The sequence below is a fragment of the Hyaena hyaena genome, unplaced genomic scaffold (assembly GCF_003009895.1).
Source record: "Hyaena hyaena isolate Hyena2069 unplaced genomic scaffold, ASM300989v1 scaffold_38, whole genome shotgun sequence".
NCBI classification, from domain to species: Eukaryota; Metazoa; Chordata; class Mammalia; order Carnivora; family Hyaenidae; genus Hyaena; species Hyaena hyaena.
In genome coordinates this window covers 684,673-706,729 of record NW_024080670.1, presented here as the reverse complement: position 1 = coordinate 706,729, position 22,057 = coordinate 684,673, and the positions used below count along the sequence as shown (strand labels likewise).

Below are 22,057 nucleotides of genomic sequence, written 5' to 3'. Positions count from 1 at the left end.
TCTGAAATCTTTGAAATGCTGTAGAGCCAGTGCAGAAACACATGAATCTCAGACAAATGTAGCAACAGATGCAGGGGCTCAGCAGGGACAGAGCTGCTGTGAGAACAAGGTGAACCTTCCAGTAGCTGGGAGCGCGCAGACCACTCGCAGGATGGTCCAGAGAGGCCTCCGTGCGTATGCGGAGACTCTCTCCGAACAGGGCAGGGAGAACTTACATTACCATTATTTACGTTACTGTTTTCTTTCAGAACAAGTAAACGTATTTATAATCTGGAAATTCATCTGCTCCCCAAGAGAAGGAAAAAATAATGACATAGGCCTCCCAGGCCTCCGAGACCCAGGGGAGTTTTCTGTGAACCTTTACACCGTCCTTGGCACCTTTAGTGAGTAAACCGACAGGAGTTAAGGCTAACAAACTTGGCCAAAGCATGAAATGCAGCGAAGATGAAAAACCACTCCATGACCCATCCTGGAGAGGAACAGGCCCCCTGCAAACCAACCCCCACCCCCGCCACCCCAATCCAAGATCTAGGCCACTCTTCGGAGGTGAAGAACAGACTGCCACTGGGACACAGGTTAACACACGAGGTACGAAGAGAAGCAGACCTGACGGCAGATCGACCTCACGACTGAAAAAGGGAAACCATGATGTTACACGCGTTTCTATAAAGGCAAAGAACGCAAATGACGGTGTTCTCCAACAGTGATCGCAAACGGACCTGGCTCGAGATCACAGACAAGTAAAAAGGCAATAAGGACAGTTACTCACCCAATTGAGCCTTGCATGGCATTCGCTCTGACACACGTGACAATAACACAATCTTTCTGGCGGCCCTGGAATGCGTCCACGGTATCTACTTCCGCTGGCCTGTTTACAAAAGAGAAACAGGCTCGTTGGAAAAAGGAAGCTCATTATTAAATCTACACACTTACACTGCAGTGTTTTTCAAAAGCTTTTTTCACCGTTTTTTTGGTTTTTTTTTTTTTTTACTGAAGTATGATTCACGGAGCATAGAACTCACAGCATTCCGTGGTTTTTGCAACCCACTGTGTTGTTCGACCACCACCACCATCTACTTCCACAACCACACTTCCGTCACTTGTGCCTGTGAGCGCCCGGCTACTCCCAATTCCTCCCTCTCGCCAGGCCTGGCAACACCAACCTACTCTCTGTCTGGTAACTTCATACCAACAGAATCATCAAATATGTGGCCTTTCGCGCTCGGCTTCGTTCACTTAGAACGTTTCCAGGGCTCTGCCCTGCTGTCGCCTGTACCAGGACCTCATCCTTTAGGGCTGAGAATTTGTACGGATATACCACGATCGATCCATTCACGGCGGAGGACGTTTGGTTGTTTTGCCCTTTTTTGCCCTCTACAAGTAATGGTACTGTGAATGTTCGGTACCAGAGTTCATGCTAACATCTTCTCAGTTCTTTCAGGTACAGGCTTAGGAGGGAAGCTGCTTGGTCATATGGTAATTCTACGCTTAACTTTTTGAGGACTTGCCAGACTGTTTTTCCACAGTGATCTACCATTTTACACTCGCGCCAGCTCCAATGTCTCAACGTGCTTGCTCAAACTCTGTTATTGTCTGTTTGTTACTATTATTATTATAGTCACTTAGGTGGGTGAAAGGGTATCTCACTGTGCCTTGGATGTGCATTTCCCTAGTGACAAGCGATGTGCGACATCTTTCACGTGCTTGCTGACCATTTGTTCACAATCTTCTTTTAAGAAATGCCATTCAAAGCCTTTGCCCATTAAAAAATCAGATTAACTTTTTATTACCGAGTTCTTTCTATACTCCAGATAGGAGACTCATCAGATACGGGATATGCAGGTGCAGATTTCCCTTGACTTAGGATGGAGTCACATCCCAGTAAAACCCACCAACAAAACCCTCAGATATCTGAGTTTGAAAATGCATTTGTTACACTTAACTGACCGAACATTGTAGCGTAGCCTAGCCAACCTCACACAGGCTAAGAACACTCACATTCGCCTACAGTTGGGCAAAGCCCACGTCATAATACAGTGCTGAGCGTCTTATGTAATTTATTGACTGCTGCACCGAGACAGGTACAGAACGGCTGTGCCATCGTTAGCCCTCGTGACTGCAGGGCTGACCGGGGGAGACAGGATCATACTGCACACTGCTCCCCGGGAAAAAACCCAAATCCAAAACCTAAAGTACAGCTTCTACTGAACGTGTGTTGCTTTCACACCGTCAGAAAGCTGAAAAATTCTAAGTCAAACCATGGTAAGTCAGGAACCATCCATATTTTCTCCCACTGTGGGCTGGCTTTTCCCTTTTGTGGTAGTGTACTTTGACACACAAAGTCCAATTTATCTATTCTTTCTTTGGTAACTTGTGCCTGGGTATCACACTGGAAAACTGTTTATTCTGAGGTCAGAAAGATACATTACCTTTGTTTCAAGTTTTATAATTTTATCTCTTAGATTTAGTGCTCTAATCCACTTTGAGTTCATTATAGGATGTGAGACAAGAGTCAAAATACATTCTCTTGTATGTGGAGAGCTAGCTGACCCAGCAACATTTTATTTCCCCACTGAATGGACTGCCCCCGCCCCCCCCCGCCCCCCCATTGAAAACCAACTGGCCATAAATGCACGGGTTTATTTCCGAACACCCAGTTCTATTCTACTGGTTTATAGGTCTATCCTTAAGACAGTACCAGTTCTGATAACTAGCTCTGTAGTACGTTTTGAAATAGGAAAGCATGAGCCCTCTAACTGTTCTTTTTCAATATATTTGGGGTGCCTTGCATTTCCTTGTGAATTTTAGGTTCAGCATGTCCGCTTCTGTACAACGGGCAGCTGGAATTCTGGCAGAGATAGCAGAATTGAGGGGGAATTTGGCGATCCCTCTGGGTGAAGTCCCCCCTTCACAACACGAAGTCTTCTGATCCATGGACACAGAATGTCTTTCCACTTACTTACGAGTTAACTGCTTTCAACATTTTGTACTTCTTAAATGTACACGTTTTACACTTTTTATTCCTAAATATTCTGTTCGTTTTGAGTCCATTATAAACAGAATTATTTTTTACATTTCCTTGTCAGATGGCCCGTTGCTACTGTATACACACGCATATGCTGATCTTGCAGCTACAATTTGGCTGAACTCGTCTGTTAGAATGCAGAGCTTATGTGGATTTTTTAGGGTTTTCTACATAGTAGGTCCTGCCAACTATGAAAAGGGATAGTTTTACTTCTCTTACCAAGTAAAGAATGCCTTTAATTTCTTTTTCTTGCTCAACTGCCCTGCTTAGGACCTCTAACAGTTCCTGATCGCAGGGACGTGGCACTCAGTCTGACCATAAGTGTGACATCACGGAAGCCTCTGATTAGTCTGAGGAAGTTCCTTTCTATTCCTAGTCTGTTGAGTGTTTTTATCATGAAAGGGTGTTGGATTTAATCAAATGCTCTTTCTACATCTCTTCAGATGATCATGTGGGTTTCCTCCCTTTATTCTATTAGTATGGTAGGTCACATAGATTGATTTTTGTATGTTGAACCAACCTTGCATTCCTGAGATAATCCCACTATGGTCCTGGTGTATAATCCTTTTAATATGCGGCTGAATTCAGTTCCCATTATTTTGTTGAGGATTTTTACATCCATATTCATAAGGGATACTGGCCTGTAGTTTCTCTCTTCTTGTGATGTTTTCCGTGGCTCTGGTATTAACGATAATATTGGCCTCATAAAATGAGTTAGAAAGTCTTTCCTCCTCTTCTATTTTTTTTTTTTTTTTTTTTTTTGGAAGAGCCTGAGAAGGACTGGTGTTAATTCTTATCTTAATGTCTGGTAGAATTCACCAGTGAAGCCTGGTCCTGGGTTTTTCTTTGTTGGAAACTGTTTGATCACTAACTCCATCTCTTTTTACAGTTCTGTTCAAATTTTCTATTTTTTCTAGAGCCAATTTTGGTAAGCTCATGTGTTTCTAGGTTAAGAAATTTTTTGAGTTAATGGCTTTCCAATAATTACTCTTTAATTTTATTGTTGAGGTAAGAAGGAGACAAAAACACGATCTTCACCCTGTACATAAAGGCATGAAAAGGGTTAAATACTTTTTCCCAAGTTCAAGTGTTACTTCATGAATCTTACTAGAGTTACAATTCAGGTTAACAGGTCATGGAACTAAAGGAAAAGGCCTGGAGGGTTTCTCAGTCGGTCCCACGGTCAGTTGTGGTGGTGAGGACATTCCCAACGGCAGGAGGTACTGTGTCTACAGCTGGGAGTGTGAGCGTTCCCAAGCCCGTGAGTCTCCTGCTATCCTAACCACGGCCTGAGACCATTCCCTAGAAGTAGGTTTCCTTTTATCCCCTCTTTCTTCTTTTTAATTCAACCGAACACCTGGAAATATCTGTAAAAATATAGATGCCTCACCCTTTTCTATCAAACTCTTTGTCCAAATCCTTCTGAATCATCGTCTTCTGGGCCTTGTAATGGGTTATTATGCCAATGTTCCGGAAAGTAACATCCCTTCTTTTGTCTTTAATAAGTTTAATTATTTCCATTACCAGTTTTATTTCTTGAACATTTATATATGAGCTAAATAAGATGAAAAAAACAAAACAAAACAAAACACATCAAAACTAATAGCAGTCCAACTGCCAGCTTCAGTCCCACTTTGTTTTCTGCTACAGTGAAGGGCAGGCACGTAGCTTTGACCTTTGCTCAGTCATCAGTGGCTCAAAGAGGCTGTTACAGTGACCATTAACATGGTACGCCTGGAGAAATACCACCACCCAGCGAAGCAGGAAGTGGTGAGGAGGAAGAGTGTGAAGTCACCTGAAGCTTACTCACCAATCTCTTCATCTGTCAAAACAGGGACAGCAACAGTAAGAACGGAAGTATCGACAGTGACGATGACAGGAAAAGGAAAGAGCTAACACTAAGAATTTACTGTCTAGGGTGCCTGACTCTTGGTTTTGGCTCCGGTCACGATCCCAGGGTCATGGGACAGGTCCCGAACTGAGCTCTGCACTGACAGCACGGAGACTGCTTGGGATGTGCCCCCTCTCTGGCCCTCCCCCACGGTCTCTCTCAAAATAAACTAAAAAAAAATTAAAAACTGGCAGTTGTGCACACACCGAGACCAGGACTTTAGACGGCTCGTCTTCTTTCGCTCCCCAGCACTGGCTGCGCGGAGCTTGCACACACAGCCAGGGGCCGCAGTCCACACGGACTGAACAGGACACGGCCGCACAGGTGAACGACAGGGGAGTCCGGGAGCAGGCTCCCGTCCGAACTGGCCTCCCCCTGCGCTCCCAGCTCACCTCCCAAACTACATGCACCCCTTCACTCCTGTTCCAGGAGCAACTGCACTGCACATGGTGCTGCCTGAAGGTCTCACTTTAAGGGCCTTTGATCCCCATGTTCTGAACTTCTAGACTCACTCTACAGAGAACCCGGTCAGCCTGCCTCCTCATCCGTCTCTGAAGTCCTCGTCCTTGGTCACTTCTCAGGCCAACACTCCTCTGTGACCTTCACCCCCACGACGCTTATGGCCAACTGCTTCTCTGGATCCCTAACTTCTTCGCTGAACGTCCCCTCCCCACTCCTCAGTAGCTTACTAGCTAATTCTTCCTGAGGACGTCACTCTTGGTAACACGGGGGCGGGGGGGGGGGGCATTTCTAGTTCTCCCAACTTCTTGACAGGACCTGTGCTGACAAACGCAGCCCCCAGACTGTTACCCTCTATCTCCTCACAACAAGTCCTGACTCCTTTGAAGTTTTCAGTGCTTACCCGTCACCAAACCTTTCTGTCACTCACAGGCCACCTGGAGCGTGTCCCTTAAGCACAATCTCAAACGGGACGGATCTTCCACCTGAATCCACGGGATCTCTATTTCCTCACACCGATTAATGCAACTGGAATCATGAATCACCTTGGTGACCACCCAGTTATGTCTGCCCCTCGTCGTCAATCACAACAGCCATACACTGGGGCCACAGGTGTCGTTCTCTCAGCTGTGACCTTAGCATCTTACTCAAGTGCTTACCACGGCAGGGATTACGATCACCACTACAGACTTAAGAAGAATTACAGGGGTGAAATGTACAGAAAAAGACATTAACAATTTATAATAGAAAGGAGAAGCTAGTGGCCTAGCTACATAGGAATGGCTGTGCCCTGACACTAGGCAGAGATACACGGAAAACGTTTTCAATGTAAATAATATAACAACTCTGGGACCACCACTGGGGATTCAAGTGAGGAGAACATACTCATTATCCCGTCTCTCTGAGCCATCTCCGACATCAAACACGAGGTAAGGTTGAAACGGCCAGTCTGATGAACACCGATTGGTTTCAGTCAGTCTACGAAAAAGCAGCCACCATTCAGAATACACGTTTTAAGAAAAAATTTTCATTATTATTACTATTTGTCAGGGAGGAAGCCAGGGATAAGATATCTTCTCAGAACGTGTTTTAGTCGAAGGTTAAAACACAGATTTTAGTTCTATTGTCGGCGAGGGAGAGCGGCCCGCTCGCTTGCAGACAGTCACGACTGAACAGCACTCACGGGACAGGGAGTGAAAAGAGCAAGCCACAGAACACAGACGGTCTCCGACTTACGATGGCTCAACTTACAATTTTTTAACTTTGCCACGGTGCAAAAGCAATACATTTCAGTGCAAATCGTACTTGGAATTGTTAAGCTGGGATCCCATCCTGGGCCAACAACCTGCTGAATGCTGAGGAGATGCTGGGGGGCAGCGAGCCACGGCCCCCAGGCAGCTCCGTGACCACGAGGGTGACCTCCCCTATGCTGACAGCTACTCCACCTGTCACTTTTGGTACTGTAATCAGTACATTACACGAGATATCCAACGCTTTATCATAAAATAGGCTTTGTGTTACATGACTCTGCCCAGCTGTAGGGTAATGTAAGTGTTCTTTTTATTTATTTTTTAATGTTTTATTTATTTCTGAGAGAGAGAGAGAGAGAGAGGGAGAGAGGGAGAGAGAGAGAGGAGAGAGAGAGAGAGAGAGAGAGAGACAGACAGCGTGAGCAGGGGAGGGTTAGAGAGAGACGGAGACACAGAATCTGAAACAGGCTCCAGGCTCCGAGCTGGCTGTCAGCACAGAGCCCGATGCAGGGCTCCTACCCACAGACTGTGAGATCATGACGTGAGCTGAAGTTGGACGCTTAACTGACTGAGCCACCCAGGCGCCCCATAATGAAGGTGTTCTGAGCACATGTAAGCAGTCTGGGCTAAGCTGGGATGTTTGGTAGGGCAGGTTAGGTATATAAATGCATTTTTGACTTATGATATGCTTATTGAGACATAACTCCATCATAAGTCAAAGATTGGTACTATGTACAGTATAGTGTGATTTTTTTTTTTCCAGAAATTTGAAAAGGGGGGCGGGGGGCACCTGCGTAGCTCAGTTGGTTAAGCATCTGGCTCTTGATTTTGGCTCAGTTGTGATCTCACGGTTCATGGGACTGAACCCCATGCTCCACTCGCTCAGAGTGCTGTTTGCTTGGGATTCTCTCTCTCCCTCTCTCTGTGCGCTCTCTCAAATATTAAAAAATAATTTTAAAGTGAAAAAGTAAAAAAATATATGCATAACATAAAGACTGGAAATAGATATACCAAGATGTGATGCATGATTATTTCTGGGTAGCATAAGTAAGGGCCCTCTTTCCCCCTTCTGTTTTACCTACATTTGCTAAAATCAATACGGCTTTTCTAATTAGAAAAAATCACTAAAGCTTTGTTTTACGCTTTTTATGACAAGACTTAAGAACACAGTAAAAAAGCTACTCTTCCTAAGCAGCTCACCCTACAAATACAATAAGCTAAGGAATAAATGGAAGGCAGCCTGTGCGGCTTAGTTAAGTGTTCGACTCTTGATTTTGGCTCAGGTCATCATCTCACTGTTTGTGAGTTCGAGACCCTTGTAGGTGGAGCCTGCTTGGAATTCTCATTCTCTCTCTCTCTCTCTCCCTGCCCCCTCTCTGCCCCTGCCCCCCACCCGAAGTTAAAAAAAAAAAAAAAAAAAAAAAGGAATGAATGGAACTCACCTGTTTGTTTTCAAGCTTTTGTTATAAACATAATTAGAGGGGAAGAGACATATGTCTGGGTGCATCCTGTACTGCACAGTGAGCTGTAAGACAGGCAGCCTGCCAATCACGTTTTGCTCAACGTTGTCTTCCAGCAGCTTGTAGAAACGAGCCATCATTGACTGGTCGTAGCCATATTCCTGTGCCTTCTGGAAGGTAGGGAACCGTTTCCAAAAATTCTTTTATACTTTCCCCACTATCATAAAAACATTGACTGAGCTCTGATACGTACATGGCAAGGTTTCGGTGGTGTAAGATTACCAACAAGCAAAGATTCAGAGAAAGGACGTTTCTGATTCCAGCCCTGGAAAAGCCATGGAGCTTGGCTATAAAAGTTTATTTAGAAAACCCACATACTGCTTGTGAAAAAGACATGATCTTGTAAATGGCCACAAACAGAAGCTATTTTGATGTAAACAGAGGTCACCAGAAAGGAAGGACCAATAAGGAATAGAACTGTAACACAGATTTTACCAATTATTTCTAGGGTACTCTCCCATAAATGGAAATATTGACTGTCACTGTAACAAGCCTTTTAAAGACCAACTTCTCCATCCATCCGTCCATCCGTCTGTCCAATATACACCTAGTTACTACAGTCGCAGTGCTGAGACTGTTAAGGTGGATTAGATCACGCACCACAGAACCGATGTTCCGGAGGAGAAGACAGACAACTGACAGTAATTACTAAGTTGATTTCATAAACCCATTACAGGGTTACAACCTGAAAAATCAGTGACCTAAAAGACAAATGAAGGGAACGGTCTTAATGTTATCACAGTTGAACCCTGGGATTCACTCTTCAACGTCAACATCACACAGATAAGTACTGTGTCTTAACTACCCTAGATGCAAATGTACGCTGCAGAATGCACTGGATAGTGAAGATGGGAACTTCACACGTGATGCTGAAGACAGGACACTGAAGAGGTGTGTGCAAAGTTCACAAACTATGAGAGTGAGGGGAAAAAGCATTACTTCCTATATCAGAGACTATTTCTGTACATGATTTTAAATAGGTTTATGTAACTTAATATTAGCAGACATTCAATAATTTTATCTACATCCCCAGAAGTTTCTGTCTTCGCAAGCTGGCCAAAACCTCACTATCAATCTTCTCTGGGGAAAAAGAAAAACATAACACTTCCATACTTGCAAAAAAACAAATGGAGTCTATCCTACAGAATGATGTGCACTTCTGTGTTCTGACACGGAAGGATAATCCTGATGTCTTTATGGACTGGAAAAAAGGCAATTTGGCACAGAACACTTCTGCCCCCTTTACAGCAAACCCTACGTACACACAATCACACACAAACTATACAGCCACCTGACATACCGTATTTTAGCGACTTATTTACTGTCACCCCCTAGATGCAAGCTCCGTAATGCAAGCAGGGATTTTTGCCCGTTTTCTCCACTGCCTTAACACCAGCACCTAAAACAGTGCCTGAGTTAGGTGGGCACTCAATAAAACACTGATGGAAAGAGGTGAATAAATACACACACAAATATGCCACAAAATCTATTGAACTACTTAACTGTTCACAACAATTCTCCTTAAATATAGGTGGATCGAGAGGCACGTTAAGAAAATTAACTTTGTGGGGCGCCTGGGTGGCTTAGTCGGTTAAGCGTCCGACTTTCGCTTGGGTCACGATCTCGCGGTTCGTGGGTTCGAGCCCCGCGTCGGGCTCTGTGCTGACTGCCAGCTCAGAGCCTGGAGCCTGTTTCAGAGTCTGTGTCTCCCTCTCTCTCTGACCCTCCCCTGCTCACGCTGTCTCTCTCTCTCTCCTAGAAATAAAAATATTTAAAAAAAAAAAAAAAGAAAATTAACTTTGTGATTATTTTCTAAATTGTTCTCAAGAAGGCCGCGTTACTGTGGCAACAACAATGAAAAGCCCAAACAGATTTTTCTCATTTCTGTTGCTTTTATCAATCACCAATAAAAATTGGGGCTCATCAAGAATTTAAGTCAGTTAACTTTGTAAAATAACGTGTTATTCAAAGGAAATGAAATACAACAGGGCGCCTGGGGAGCTCAGTCAGTTAAGCAACGAACTCCTGACTTCAGCTCAGGTCATGATCTCATGGTTCTTGACTTCGAGCCCCACCAGGCCGCCTCGCCATCGGGCTCTGTGCTGACAGTGCAGAGCCTGCTTGGAATTCTTTCTCTCCCTCTCCCCCACTTGTGCTCTCTCTCGCTCTCAAAATAAACAAACTTTAAAATAAAAGAAATGCAACACAGGGTTGGCTCTTCATTATTCTCCACGAACAAGATCCCCGGCAACGCTACCCTACAGACACAGGTGGTTCACTCAGACAGGTGTGAACAGGGTGCACTAGCATTCTGAATGACGCCAGAGTCAAAACACAGTAATGACAATGAAAAGCACACGCTTTCCCCCCACAGCTGCACACACACACACGCGCCTGGAAAGGATCCGTTCCCTGGGGTTGTTTATGCAGCCGGGACTCTAGACTGGTACAAATAATCTATTAATGTATAGATATAATGTACAAATAATCAAACAATGTATTAGTGAAAAACACAAATACTATTAAATTCAAAGCCATGGTCTACACCTCTTCAGATTATCCAAGACATTTACTGAACGCCAACCCTGGTGGCCCCTTCTAGGAGCCCTCTTTGGTGAGGGAACAGTGCAGACAGTGGGCCGCAGCCGAGGCGCTGGTCCTTCCCACAAACAGGGTTCAAAGCCCCTTTTCTCTCTTCCTGACACTGCACTTTCAGAGGATGGGAGAGACACATTTTTTTTTTTTTTTTTTGCACAAGACACAGAATTCTAAAACTGGAAATGTACTCTAAAAGTACATTTAAAGTACTCTTTGTAATGTTTTACTCAAATTTGCATACTATTTAAATATAAATCAGGAGGTTGGGAAACTCTCCTTTTAAAATTTTTCTGGTGTTATAGTTTTGGTGTTTATGTTACTAAAACGGATCAGATACAGCCCTTGAGACAGCTACACACCTGGGTGCCCGGGTGGCTCTGTCGGTTTAGCGTCCGACTTAGGCTCAGGTCACGATCTCGTGGTCCGTGGGTTCGAGCCCCGCGTTGGGCTCTGTGCTGACAGCTCAGAGCCTGGAGCCTGCTTCCGATTCTGTGTCTCTCCCTCTCTCTGTTCCTCCCCCAATTGCTCTTTCTCTCTCTCTCTCAAAAATAAAATAAAGATTTAAAAAATTTAAGAAAAAAAAAAAGACAGCTGCACACCGCCTTTCCCACAGAGAAAGCCTGATGCACACGGAACACGGGTCTTTCTGGTCTCTGACGCTCCCTCTACATGGGTCACACATGTACAGAAGCACAATTAGGAACAAAGACATTTTCACAGACTTTTCCTATTAAAATTCAAACAGGGTTCTCTCTTCGTAGCCATTCCCTACTTTTCCCTCCAAATAAGAGATGATGACCCAAGAAAGACTCCCTCCAAACACAAAAAATAAAAAGCCCCCCCCTTTAGAGCAGTATGGGCGTTAAACTCACCATGGAAATGACCGTGGGAGGAAGCTGTTTAGGGTCTCCGACCAGGACCAGCTTGTTGCAACGATGGATGAGTGGAGTAAGGGTCTCAACCTCACAGGACTGCCCAGCCTGGGTACGAAAGCACAGAAGGAAAAGGGATTCTTACTCATCTCTGCTGTTTCTTTATTCCCGTACAGTTTATCAAGTTCACACAAGGTCAACATTCAGAAAAGCATACACTTTCTCCTTCTGCACCGAGTATCAAAAATCGGGATTTCTGAGTGTACGCTTGTGACGAGCACCATTTTTTTTTATTAAAATTTAAAAAATACCATAAACTGAGAAAACAAAGAATATTTTTGTGTTTAGAAAATAAAACCGTAACAGCAGACATACTTTGAACAATCAAGTAGGAAAACCATTGCACACACTTGCGAGGTGGCAGTGCTCGGGTGCCACGGCCACCGGGGACCCAGCCGTGAGCCAGGGGGCAGTGTGACGCCCCAGTGCTGTGTTCTTTGTTCTCGCTGGGCACGCGCCTGAGGTATGTCCCCCTCTCCCTGCCACCCCCCTCTTCCTTTGCTCCTCAGAGGCCTCGTCATCTGCACGACTCAAGCTTCTCTTTGGTGACACCTTCTTCAAGCATGTGATCACCTCCCCGGTTCCCGTCCTTTCACTTTGGTGAAGCTGGATCTCGGATCTCAGATTGATCCTCTGCAGCTCACTTTCCATGTCTTCTGGCTTCTGGCTTCTGGCTTCTGGCAAACAGTACGTACCCAACAAATGTTTGCTCCATGAATGAACTACAAGTAAAGGGTGTTAACTGAAAATACTGTGGCTCAGAGCAGGCCAAAGTTATATTAAAACTGCTTCAAAAGGGAACCGGAGCTATTCCAAGCAGAACCAAGATACTCCTTGGGAAGGATCTGCTGGGACCAGTCAGCCATCCCTCAGACTCGAATCCCAATTCTGGAAACACCACTTCAGCCGTGGGGGGCCATCAGCAGCACATCTCATCACAAGGGACCGCGCACACACGCGACAGCAGGTGAAGACCAGGCACGCCACGGCCGTTTCCTCCTGGTCTCCGCATCAGCGCGCCTCGCCCCAACCCCCGGCTCAGCCCACGACGCCAGCACAAGCTGCCCAGTCGTTCAGCCGACCGCCCACTGACCTCATCGACAATGACACAACTGAAGGGGACACCCCCTTGCCCACGAAAAGCAGACTCGAGCAATAAACCACCGCTCGTGCTCAGCGTGCAGCAGATGACATGGGACTCTAAGATGATGATGCTCTGTGTTTTCTGTGGGCGTCCTTGAACCTACGGCAACAGATCAAAGTTAGTCCGTGAACAGCTGTAAGAACCCCCGATCTCGGCAGGCCTACGTTTACTGTAAAACACCTACCATCGAGCGTGTGACAAAAACATTTAGTGACGCTTGAGGGGGAACCTCCGATCTAGGAAATAGCAGGTAATCAGAAACCACCATAGAGAACACTCAGAACACGAAACAAGCACATCAGGAAAAATTTATTCAGGCTTGATTTGGTCAAAGCAGATTATAACTCTTACAGCAGATGTACGTGGGCAGGTATCAGAATGCGCGGAGAGAGCTGTGAGGCAATTGTCGGAGTTAAACTGGGGTCAGAGCTCAGCTAGAACACACATTTCCCTGTCAGTTAAGTACGTGTGGTGCTGTTCCTTCTTTCTCAAAGGCCTGTGCCCACAGGGACGCCTGTGAAAATGCAGAGCACTCTGCTTGCGCAATGACGACAACCACCTCAGTCCACCTGTCACACAGCGCGATGGAGCTGGACTGGGAATGACACCTCACAGCACATACCGTTTAGTGTCCCAGCTAATAAACCAGGGTTCTTAGCACTGATCTGCTGAGCCTGGTGCCGTCCGTATAAAGGCGCTCATCCCTGTACGTGTGATTTGCTCAGCTGTGGACTTGGACTCCCAAGGAACGTGTGTGAACCTCAGAGGGTGGCAGCCGTGGCCCTCGGGGCGCACGTGAAGGCACTGTCCCCTTCACACACCTCTCAGCTGCCTGCTGAGGAACACTGCCAGGTGCAATTAATTCAGTGGCCCACAGAACCCAGTGGGGAGCAGCAAAACCCACACAAAAAAGTTTATTTGTTGAGCCTTGGAGGGGAGACTGGTAATACATTCAAGAGAAAAATCTCAGCCTAAAAAACACTAATGACGTCACCAGCTGCCGTGACCTGCTCTGACCCCCGCTGGTTTTTAGGGCTGGAATCTGGGGAGGGGGACACAGGTCTGGCTCATCCTGGCTTTGATCAATCTAAAGGTTGTTGATTTTAAAGAGATTTTATTTTTAAGTCATCCCTACGCCCAGCGTGGGGCTCGAACTCATGGCCTCGAGATGAAGAGTCAGTCATGTGTTCTACCAACGGAGCCAGCCAGGCGCTCCCTGGTATTTTTATAACCAAAGAACACTGGGGAAAAAGCTACACGTTATAAAAGGATCCTTATGATCAAAAACAAATATGACAAGTTTATGCTTTCAGCCAACTGCAAAGCACGTGCTTGTACTACCTTATGCCAAACCCCAGCCACCGTCACTCTACTTGAATCCAGACAGAAGACTTCCCTTTCTCTTCCTTTTTTTTCTTTTCTGGCATCCCTGGGTGGCCACAAATTTTCTTTTTTAATAAGGAAAACACTTCACATCTACTTTTGCTAACTATTCATCTGATGATAATTATCATAAGCAGCTCTGCGGTGGCGGGAGAAGAGCACCTAATGAGGTTTTTCAATACCTACCCAGACATAGAAAAGGAGAAGACAATTTATCATCACCTTTCTTAGAAGTCTCAGGTGACAATAAGAATTATTAGGGGAAAGGAATAAAAAGGCAAACGTACATGTAATTGCGCCATTTTCTCTACTTTCGTATTTTAAAAAAGTTTTCACAATCAACCAAGTTTTAAATGCAACTGAGAAAAGTCCATCGGCTGTGGGAAATAATTCATGATAACACAAAGAAAGAAGGAAAATCCTGGAAAATGCAACAGGTGAACCACTTACCTCTTTAATTTTAGAAGCTAGTTCCTGCCTCTCTTTTGAAACTTTTGCAATTTTTTCATCTAATTCTTGCCTCTGGAAAAAATTAGAGTGCAACCATTACAATTAAACCGAGTGTTTTAAAATGCTCTACGGTCGGCTGCCTTATGTTGCAGAGGACACTGTAACCCGTTCACCCCGGCTGTTCTCTCTTTACCAGCAGAATCCTGGCCCCCGAGCTGCGCCACGGGACTGGGGCCTCACGGCCGCTCTGTCCCCACAGCCCGCAAAGCCCTTCCCCTGATGTGGGTCCTCATAGGAGCGCAGGCCCCAGGGAGGAGAGGAGCAGCCCGGGTGATGGAAGGTGGTGGCTCCGACAGGATGTCCCCGGCGGCCCTGGTCACCAGCGCCTGTGCACTTACGCACCCCCTCGCGCTTCTCCCTGCTCTTCTGGCCTGAGTGGATGGATCCAGCCTTAGCCCAGGACCCTCAAAGGTCCCCCACCCACGGGCCCGAAAAAAGGCATGCCCCCCAGGTCCTGCCTTTCTGCCTGCACTCTGCCTTGACTCCTTGTGTGGCCCCTTGAGGAGCGACGTGTACTTCCTCCAGGGCCTGTGCGAGGTCAAAGTCTCTGCATCACTTTCTCTGTGGTCTGGCCCCGAACTCCACTGCGGTGTTAAGCTGACAAATCCGTCACAAGGCACAAGATTCCATTCCGTTCGGTGTGTCCCCTGGGCGCTAGGTCTGTGTGCTGAGCAGTGTGACTCCTGGGGCTCTTCCCTCCCCTGACCTCCGAGTGGTTCAAACAGGTTCTCAATCCCATCCCAGTCGTTCCTCTAGCTCCAGTGATGGGCACACAATGCAGGCCTGGTGAACTACGGCCCCCAGGCCTTTTATTTAAAAACAGGGAGCAGAGCAGAGCTGCCTGCACATCCAGGGACTGACCAGACGCCTTCCGTGGCACCGATGCTCGGGGAGCGGAAAGCGGTCCCTTCTCTTCCTACAGGTTTTCTAAGCTGGGACAGTGATGCCCAGAGACGCTGGCACTTATCTTCTCCAAGGTAAGAAATGTCTGACGCACAGAAAAACAAATCGAGGGGAAGGTGGGGAAAGGACATCACCCGAGCCTCTGGACCCAGCCTTGCGCTGGGAGTGCCCAGAGTTCCTAGGCACGTGAGTTAGTGAATTCCCATTTTTGTCTAATTTGGACTCCTTTAACTTGCCACTGAAAGACACCTAATAAATTCACTACAACTCTAATATTTGGAAGGCAACAGCAAACTACAGCCTGCGGGCCAAATTCAACTCACCATCTGTTTTTGTAAATAAAGTTTTATTGGAATATAGCCACATCCACTTGTATATGTATCCATCACTACGTTTGTACGATAACAGCAGAGTTGAGCAGTCGACACAGAGACCATATGGCCTGCAAAGTCTAAATTATTTACTGCTTTTACTTTTTAGAAAAAATTTGTTAATCCCTGATATAAGGCATACCGCTCTTGTATACATCTTCACACATCAATTATGCTATTCCACAATAAAAGAATGGTATCAAATACTCATCACTACTTACATAGCTGTCAGCTGTTAGAAAACCAGTAATAAAGAAATTTGCGATACCTGTGTTTCCTTTCCACCTCGGCATAAAGCACGCTGGCGGGAAAGTTCATCTAGTTGATGATCTAGAAATTCTTTTCTTCTATGCATCTCCTGAACATGAGAAGGTAAGTCTTTTTCTTAAAAACAAAACAAAAAGAAAAGAGAATGAGAAGCTAACTCTGACACATACATGCACACACATGCACACACAATGAGAAGAAAAACTAGTTCTCAAATCTACTCTACTTCAAGTGTCTCCAAATTACCTTCAATGCCCAAGACATCACCTATCGTATAAAGGGAAATAGAAATAACAGTATGTGCCTCAATTAGTACTTACTCATTCTGTGGTTAACTTGGCTGTCCAAACTAAATCTTAGGACCTCATTATTAATAGACTTTTCTGGACCCAGACGTACTAAATTTATATCTCCACAGTTTCCTGTTGATAAAAAAAATCATACTTAGAGAATAATAAGGACATTGCCACTTTCTGCACATAATATCTATTTCTTTTTGTTTAAGTTTATTTATTTATCTAGAGAGAGACAGAGACAGCATGAGCATGCAAGGGGCAGAGGCACAGGGAGAAGAGAGAGAATCCCAAACAGGCTCTGCACTGTCAGCACAGAGCCCGATTCGGGACTCGAACTCACAAACCCATGAGATCATGGCCTGAGCTGAAACCGAGAGCCGGACACTTTATGGACTGAGCCCCCCAGGAGGTCCCATAATATCCATTTCTAAGCAAGTATACTAACAATCAGAGAAGGGAGCTAAGATTAATTATCAATCTAGACACCTGAAAGAACAGCAGCGGATTCATATACATTAAATATGCTTCACAACCACTCTATAAGGCAAGTAGTTACCATTTCTACCTAATAAAAGCTCCAGAGGTTGCATAAACAGTACATTACAAAGTTGAGATTCAATTATACTAGCGCTTCTCAAACTATGTTCTGTACCTTTCACAATAAAATACATTTGGGCAAAGGTGAGTTAAAATAAGATAGATTTTTTTTTTTAATTTTCTTTTTAACGTTTATTCATTTTTGAGAGACAGAGCATGAGTGGGGGAGGGGCAGAGATAGAGGGAGACACAGAATCCAAAGCAGGCTGGATGCCCAATGTGGGGCTGGAACCCGCGAACCACAACATCATGACCTGAGCTGAAGTTGGACGCTTAACCGACTGAGCCACCCAGGTGCCCCAAATAAGATAGATTTCTTAACCACAGGATATTTCAGATGTATAAAGACTTTCAGATATTAACACATATTTGACCTTCCAAGACAGAATCATACTTATAATCAAATCTTTCTCTGCAGAACGTTTCTGGAACTCTCTACCCCCATCACACTGCTAACTCCAGAATCGAAGGGACACAAGGTGCTGGCAACTCTGGAGCAGGTACTTCCAAAAGCTATAAACATCACTTAAATGGCTTGTTATTACCCACACTTTTAATTTACATTACCACAGTTTATATATTATTTAATCTAAACATCACCCACTCCATCATTGGGCTAAGTTACAGCGATCATGCAGAGTTTATCAGCACTTATCTGAATCTGATACATCACACACTTATTTGTTTATTGTTAATCTCCTGCCAGTGAACACGGTTTTGTTTTGGCCACTGGCTCCAACAGCGGCCTGCAGGTTGAGGACAGGTAATGAATGAATGACTCATTAAACTGGTCTCTACAACATACTTTTGTTCCCAGTTCAGCTCAGTGTTCTATACGTGAAGCCTCTACTCTGGCTAACATTTACTTGAAGGTTTCCAAAACTGCCAACTTTCTTGTGTTTCCATGAGAAAGGTAGATGAAATTACCTGGAAATTCACCCTCGATAAATACCTAGAAATGCTCCATAAATTGTAACACATCCTTTAAAGTATAGGGTGAGCTCACAGAGGTGGAAGAGAAATTCCTAGGGGCCAGAAACAAAGAGAAAGCTAAACATCAGAGCTCGAAGACCCTGAGCTGCTGTGGCTTCCCCAAGGGAACAGGATACACTGGGGCTGGCATAGTATGGGTGCTTGGAATTTGTTTTTTACTTTACATTCAATAGAATACAGAGACTTAAAAATCTTTAGTTCTACAGAGAGTTTGCCAAATGTCTACATTGGCAAAACTACCATTCCAGTGAAGATGCAGAAATTTTACCACGGAGGCTTGGATTTTAAAGTCACTAGAAAGGAAAAGGGCCCAGATGAGGTGGGAGGAAGAAAAAAAGTGAATGGGCTTAGCTGGGAAAAACTAAATTCTCTCCCGGGACTTTCCAACCACAGGCCCGCCCATGCCATGTGTGAACTGAGAGACTAAATACATAAAACAGGGAATGACAAAGGTGACCCAATCAAAATACAGTTGGGATCTTTAAAATTCAACTACAAATAAGCAACTTTATGCCAAGATGTTTTCAAAAACCTAAAAGGAGATGTTAATTTTTCTTGAAAAACATGTATTAGCCAAATTCAGTAAAAATATAGAAACCCTGGGTTGCCTGGGTGGCTCAGTCGGTTAAGCATCCAACTTCGGCTCAGGTCATGATCTCTTAGTTCGTGAGTTCAAGCTCCACATCAAGCTCTGTGCTGACAGCTCGGAGCCTAGAGCCTGCTTCAGATTCTGTGTCTCCCTCTCTTTCTGCCCCTCTGCGCTGACTTTCTCTCTCTCAAAAGTAAAAAACATTAAAAAAATATATATATATATATATAAACCCTGAATAGATACATAACAGTTAAGGGCGTTCAGACAACATACAGAAACTTACCCATCTGTCAAAAAAAAAAAAAAAAGACAATAAACAAACCCTATAAACAAATCAATCTTCAAGGAATAATCTCTTTCATATATAAAACATTCCAAAGAATAAACAAAAATTCTCCCTAATTCCTTTTAAGGTCAGTGTAACTAAAACCAGCCAAAGATATGACAAAGAAAATCGCAGGCCAGCCTCACTGAAGAGTGCTAATTTTACAATCCTAAATAAAACATTAGCAATCTAGCAACACGTTAAAAAATAAGAATACCTGACCAAGTTGGCCTTATTCTAGGAACCAAAGATATTTTAACATTAGAAAAACATTGTAATTGGGGCGCCTGGGTGGCTTAGTCGGTTAAGCGTCCGACTTTCGCTCAGGTCATGATCTCGCGGTTCGTGGGTTCGAGCCCCGCGTCGGGCTCTGTGCTGACTGCCAGCTCAGAGCCTGGAGCCTGTTTCAGTCTGTGACTCCCTCTCTCTCTGACCCTCCCCTGCTCACGCTGTCTCTCTCTCTCTCCTAGAAATAAATTAAAAAAACATTTAAAAAAAAAAAAAAAGAAAGAAAAACATTGTAATTTACCACAGTAACAGATTAAAGAACACGGCTTCGTTGTCATTTGAAGAGATGCAACAAGAAAAACACATGCAATAAACTTCAACAGTCCTTCACCAGAGAAAGTAATGAAAAGGGAAACCTCGTCCCGTTAAAGGTGAATGCTACACCCCAGAAACCAGCATCACACTTGACGGCAAAGGTGTCCAAGGCCTTGCTTTCAGGACGCTCAGGGTGGCTGGAAGGAGTGACAAGAGCGGAAAACGAAGGCCACGTGAAAGAACACAGCTCTCCCCTGCGTCCAGAAGCCTTCATGCTCTAAGCAAGCTCAAACTGCAGCCTGGCTGGCTGGGCCCGGCCCTGTCGCCCTGTCCCCGCACGCCCAAGTGCCGCCCTCACGCGGCCAGTCAGGGAAGGCGGAGGCGTGTTACAACCACGGCACTGCACGTGTGTGGGAGCTGCTCCCGGCCGCGTCCACCGCCACACCCACTTCCGAGAAGAATCTGGCACCACCTACAACACTGAAGATGCGCAACTCCTTGAACCCAACATGTTTGCTTCACAGTGTTCCTACGCTCAGACCAGCGCTTTTATAAACTCCTGACCTTGACCTATCTATCCTATGAAGGACGCTGGACATCAAAACCCCATACAGCGCTCACACCTCCCCAGTGAATCAGGTTTCATGAAGCAGCACTTTCCTCACTGCCTAGATGGCACTGGAAACAGTACAGTAACCAAACACCCAAAGCGCGCCTGCGTGCAGCGAACTATGGTCTAGCTAGACTGCGTGTGAGGCTTTCTCGCCTCTGGTGTAACTTCTAGAGCTCCCCGCACCCCCTCACCCCAATCCGTTCCCACGGCTAACTCCCGATGGCTCTGTCGGTTTCATCTCAGATGGCATGTCCCCCAGAAGTCTTCTCTAACTCTCCTGTGACTAAACCAAGGGCCGCTCTAACATGTCAGCAAGTATCTGTGTTTTACTGCTCTTCCAGAATGTATGGCTCTGTGCCCTAACTGCCCACTGATCCGCTTCCTCATTACTGCCTCCCGGAAAGCCTCCCTGCTGAAACCTCAGCACTTAGCACAGCGCCTTGGTACAAAGTAAATGCTCAGTAAAATCTGCCCAATGAATCAATGAGAACATACGGTCCACAGCCCCAAGCAGAAGTTATTACCACAACTGGCTGGCATTCAAAGCTGTCCGTGCAAAACAATAAAAACTAAAGGGAAAAGAGATTAGAAGCCCAGAGAAGTATCATACCCATAGGGTTCTTCTTGTCTTTACACTTCTCTTTAAATTCAAGGATGATTTTTTTCATAAGTTCGTCAACAGCCGCGTTGGAAGGCGCACACACGAGGACACGGTTCTGTTTGATTTTGGCGTTGGAGTTCTCATCTGAGTGCCCCCTCCTCTGGCTCTACAGTTTGACACACACACACACAGAACAGACACACAGCAAGAAATATGACGAGCTCTGTTACAGATTTTTCCAGTTTTCTCTACTTCCACGTACATTCCAACGTTCCCCTTTTTTAAATACTTGAAAACACATAATAGCACTTACATCTTACCTGGACATTAAAATTACAACTAAGTGTAACATTTTGTCATAGCTTCTCTGAGCCTCCCCGCACTAGCCACTTAGGCTACTCTGTACTCAATCCAACCAAAACATAGCCCGGGAATACATTCCACACAGTTCCTCTGCATTAGACGTGACCCACAGTGAAGCCAGAAGGCCACCATCCCGGCCCTTCTGGTTAGTGTCACAGAGGACACCAATCTGAGATAACGAAGAGTTACTTGTAACTTCCTCTCCTCCTGCTAACCTCCTTCTCTGGTGAAGTTCCGTGCAGTACTGAAGAGCTACACCACGAGTGCAGCTGTTGGCACGTGTCAGTTAAATAAGGGCAACGACACGGTCGGCTAACGGCACCAGCACCCTCACGCACTCTACCTCTGTCAGCAGGCGGTACAGAAGGCCAACGATAGTTTTTGATTTTCCTGTTCCAGGTGGTCCATGAATCAAACAGACCTTGGCAACTGATGGGGAGTGTTTGACCATGGCATATGCAGTTTCTATCGCTTTCTTCTGGTCTTCATTGAAATCTTTCAGGTAGGCAATCTGTGCAAAGGACAGGAGAGAGAATGAGTTGCTCTTCGTGGAGTGGCACGGGAGAGGAAGATAATGGAAAACCTTCATTTGAATGTCTTGTAATCTTTATCAGACAGAAGCTTTGGTTATGATTGGGCAAGACTCCAAAGTCACCGTTAATCTAAAGAACCACTTCCAGGGCGCCTGGGTGGCTCAGTCGGTTAAGCATCCGACTTTAGCCCAGGACATGATCTCACAGTTCGTGAGTTCGAGCCCCACATCGGGCCCTGTGCTGACAGCTCACAGCCTGCAGCCTGCTTCAGATTCTGTGTCTCCCCCTCGCTCTACCCCTCGCCTGCTCGCACGTTCTCTCTCTCTCAGAAATAAACATTTTAAAAAA

The 22,057-nt window shown here is 45.4% G+C and overlaps 1 protein-coding gene across 8 annotated transcripts in view; it reads right to left on the bottom strand.

The window, feature by feature from the left end:
* The window catches only part of SETX (senataxin), a 75,764-nt gene that overhangs the window by 3,788 nt on the left and 49,919 nt on the right, over positions 1-22,057 (bottom strand). For 3 of the 8 annotated variants that reach the window (XM_039229702.1, XM_039229704.1, XM_039229703.1), the window contains 12 exons: positions 21,520-21,687; positions 20,823-20,979; positions 16,574-16,675; positions 16,255-16,370; positions 14,653-14,724; positions 12,769-12,918; positions 11,616-11,723; positions 8,339-8,410; positions 8,068-8,255; positions 6,261-6,353; positions 4,416-4,580; positions 770-868 (listed from right to left, as the gene is read on the bottom strand). In XM_039229702.1, coding sequence (XP_039085633.1) covers positions 770-868; positions 4,416-4,580; positions 6,261-6,353; positions 8,068-8,255; positions 8,339-8,410; positions 11,616-11,723; positions 12,769-12,918; positions 14,653-14,724; positions 16,255-16,370; positions 16,574-16,675; positions 20,823-20,979; positions 21,520-21,687 — 1,490 coding nt within the window. Of the gene's footprint in view, positions 1-769; positions 869-3,764; positions 4,065-4,415; positions 4,581-6,260; positions 6,354-8,067; positions 8,256-8,338; positions 8,411-11,615; positions 11,724-12,768; positions 12,919-14,652; positions 14,725-16,254; positions 16,371-16,573; positions 16,676-20,822; positions 20,980-21,519; positions 21,688-22,057 lie in introns of those variants that run through there. The other 5 variants (XM_039229705.1, XM_039229709.1, XM_039229708.1 and 2 more) reach the window with 5 other exon arrangements.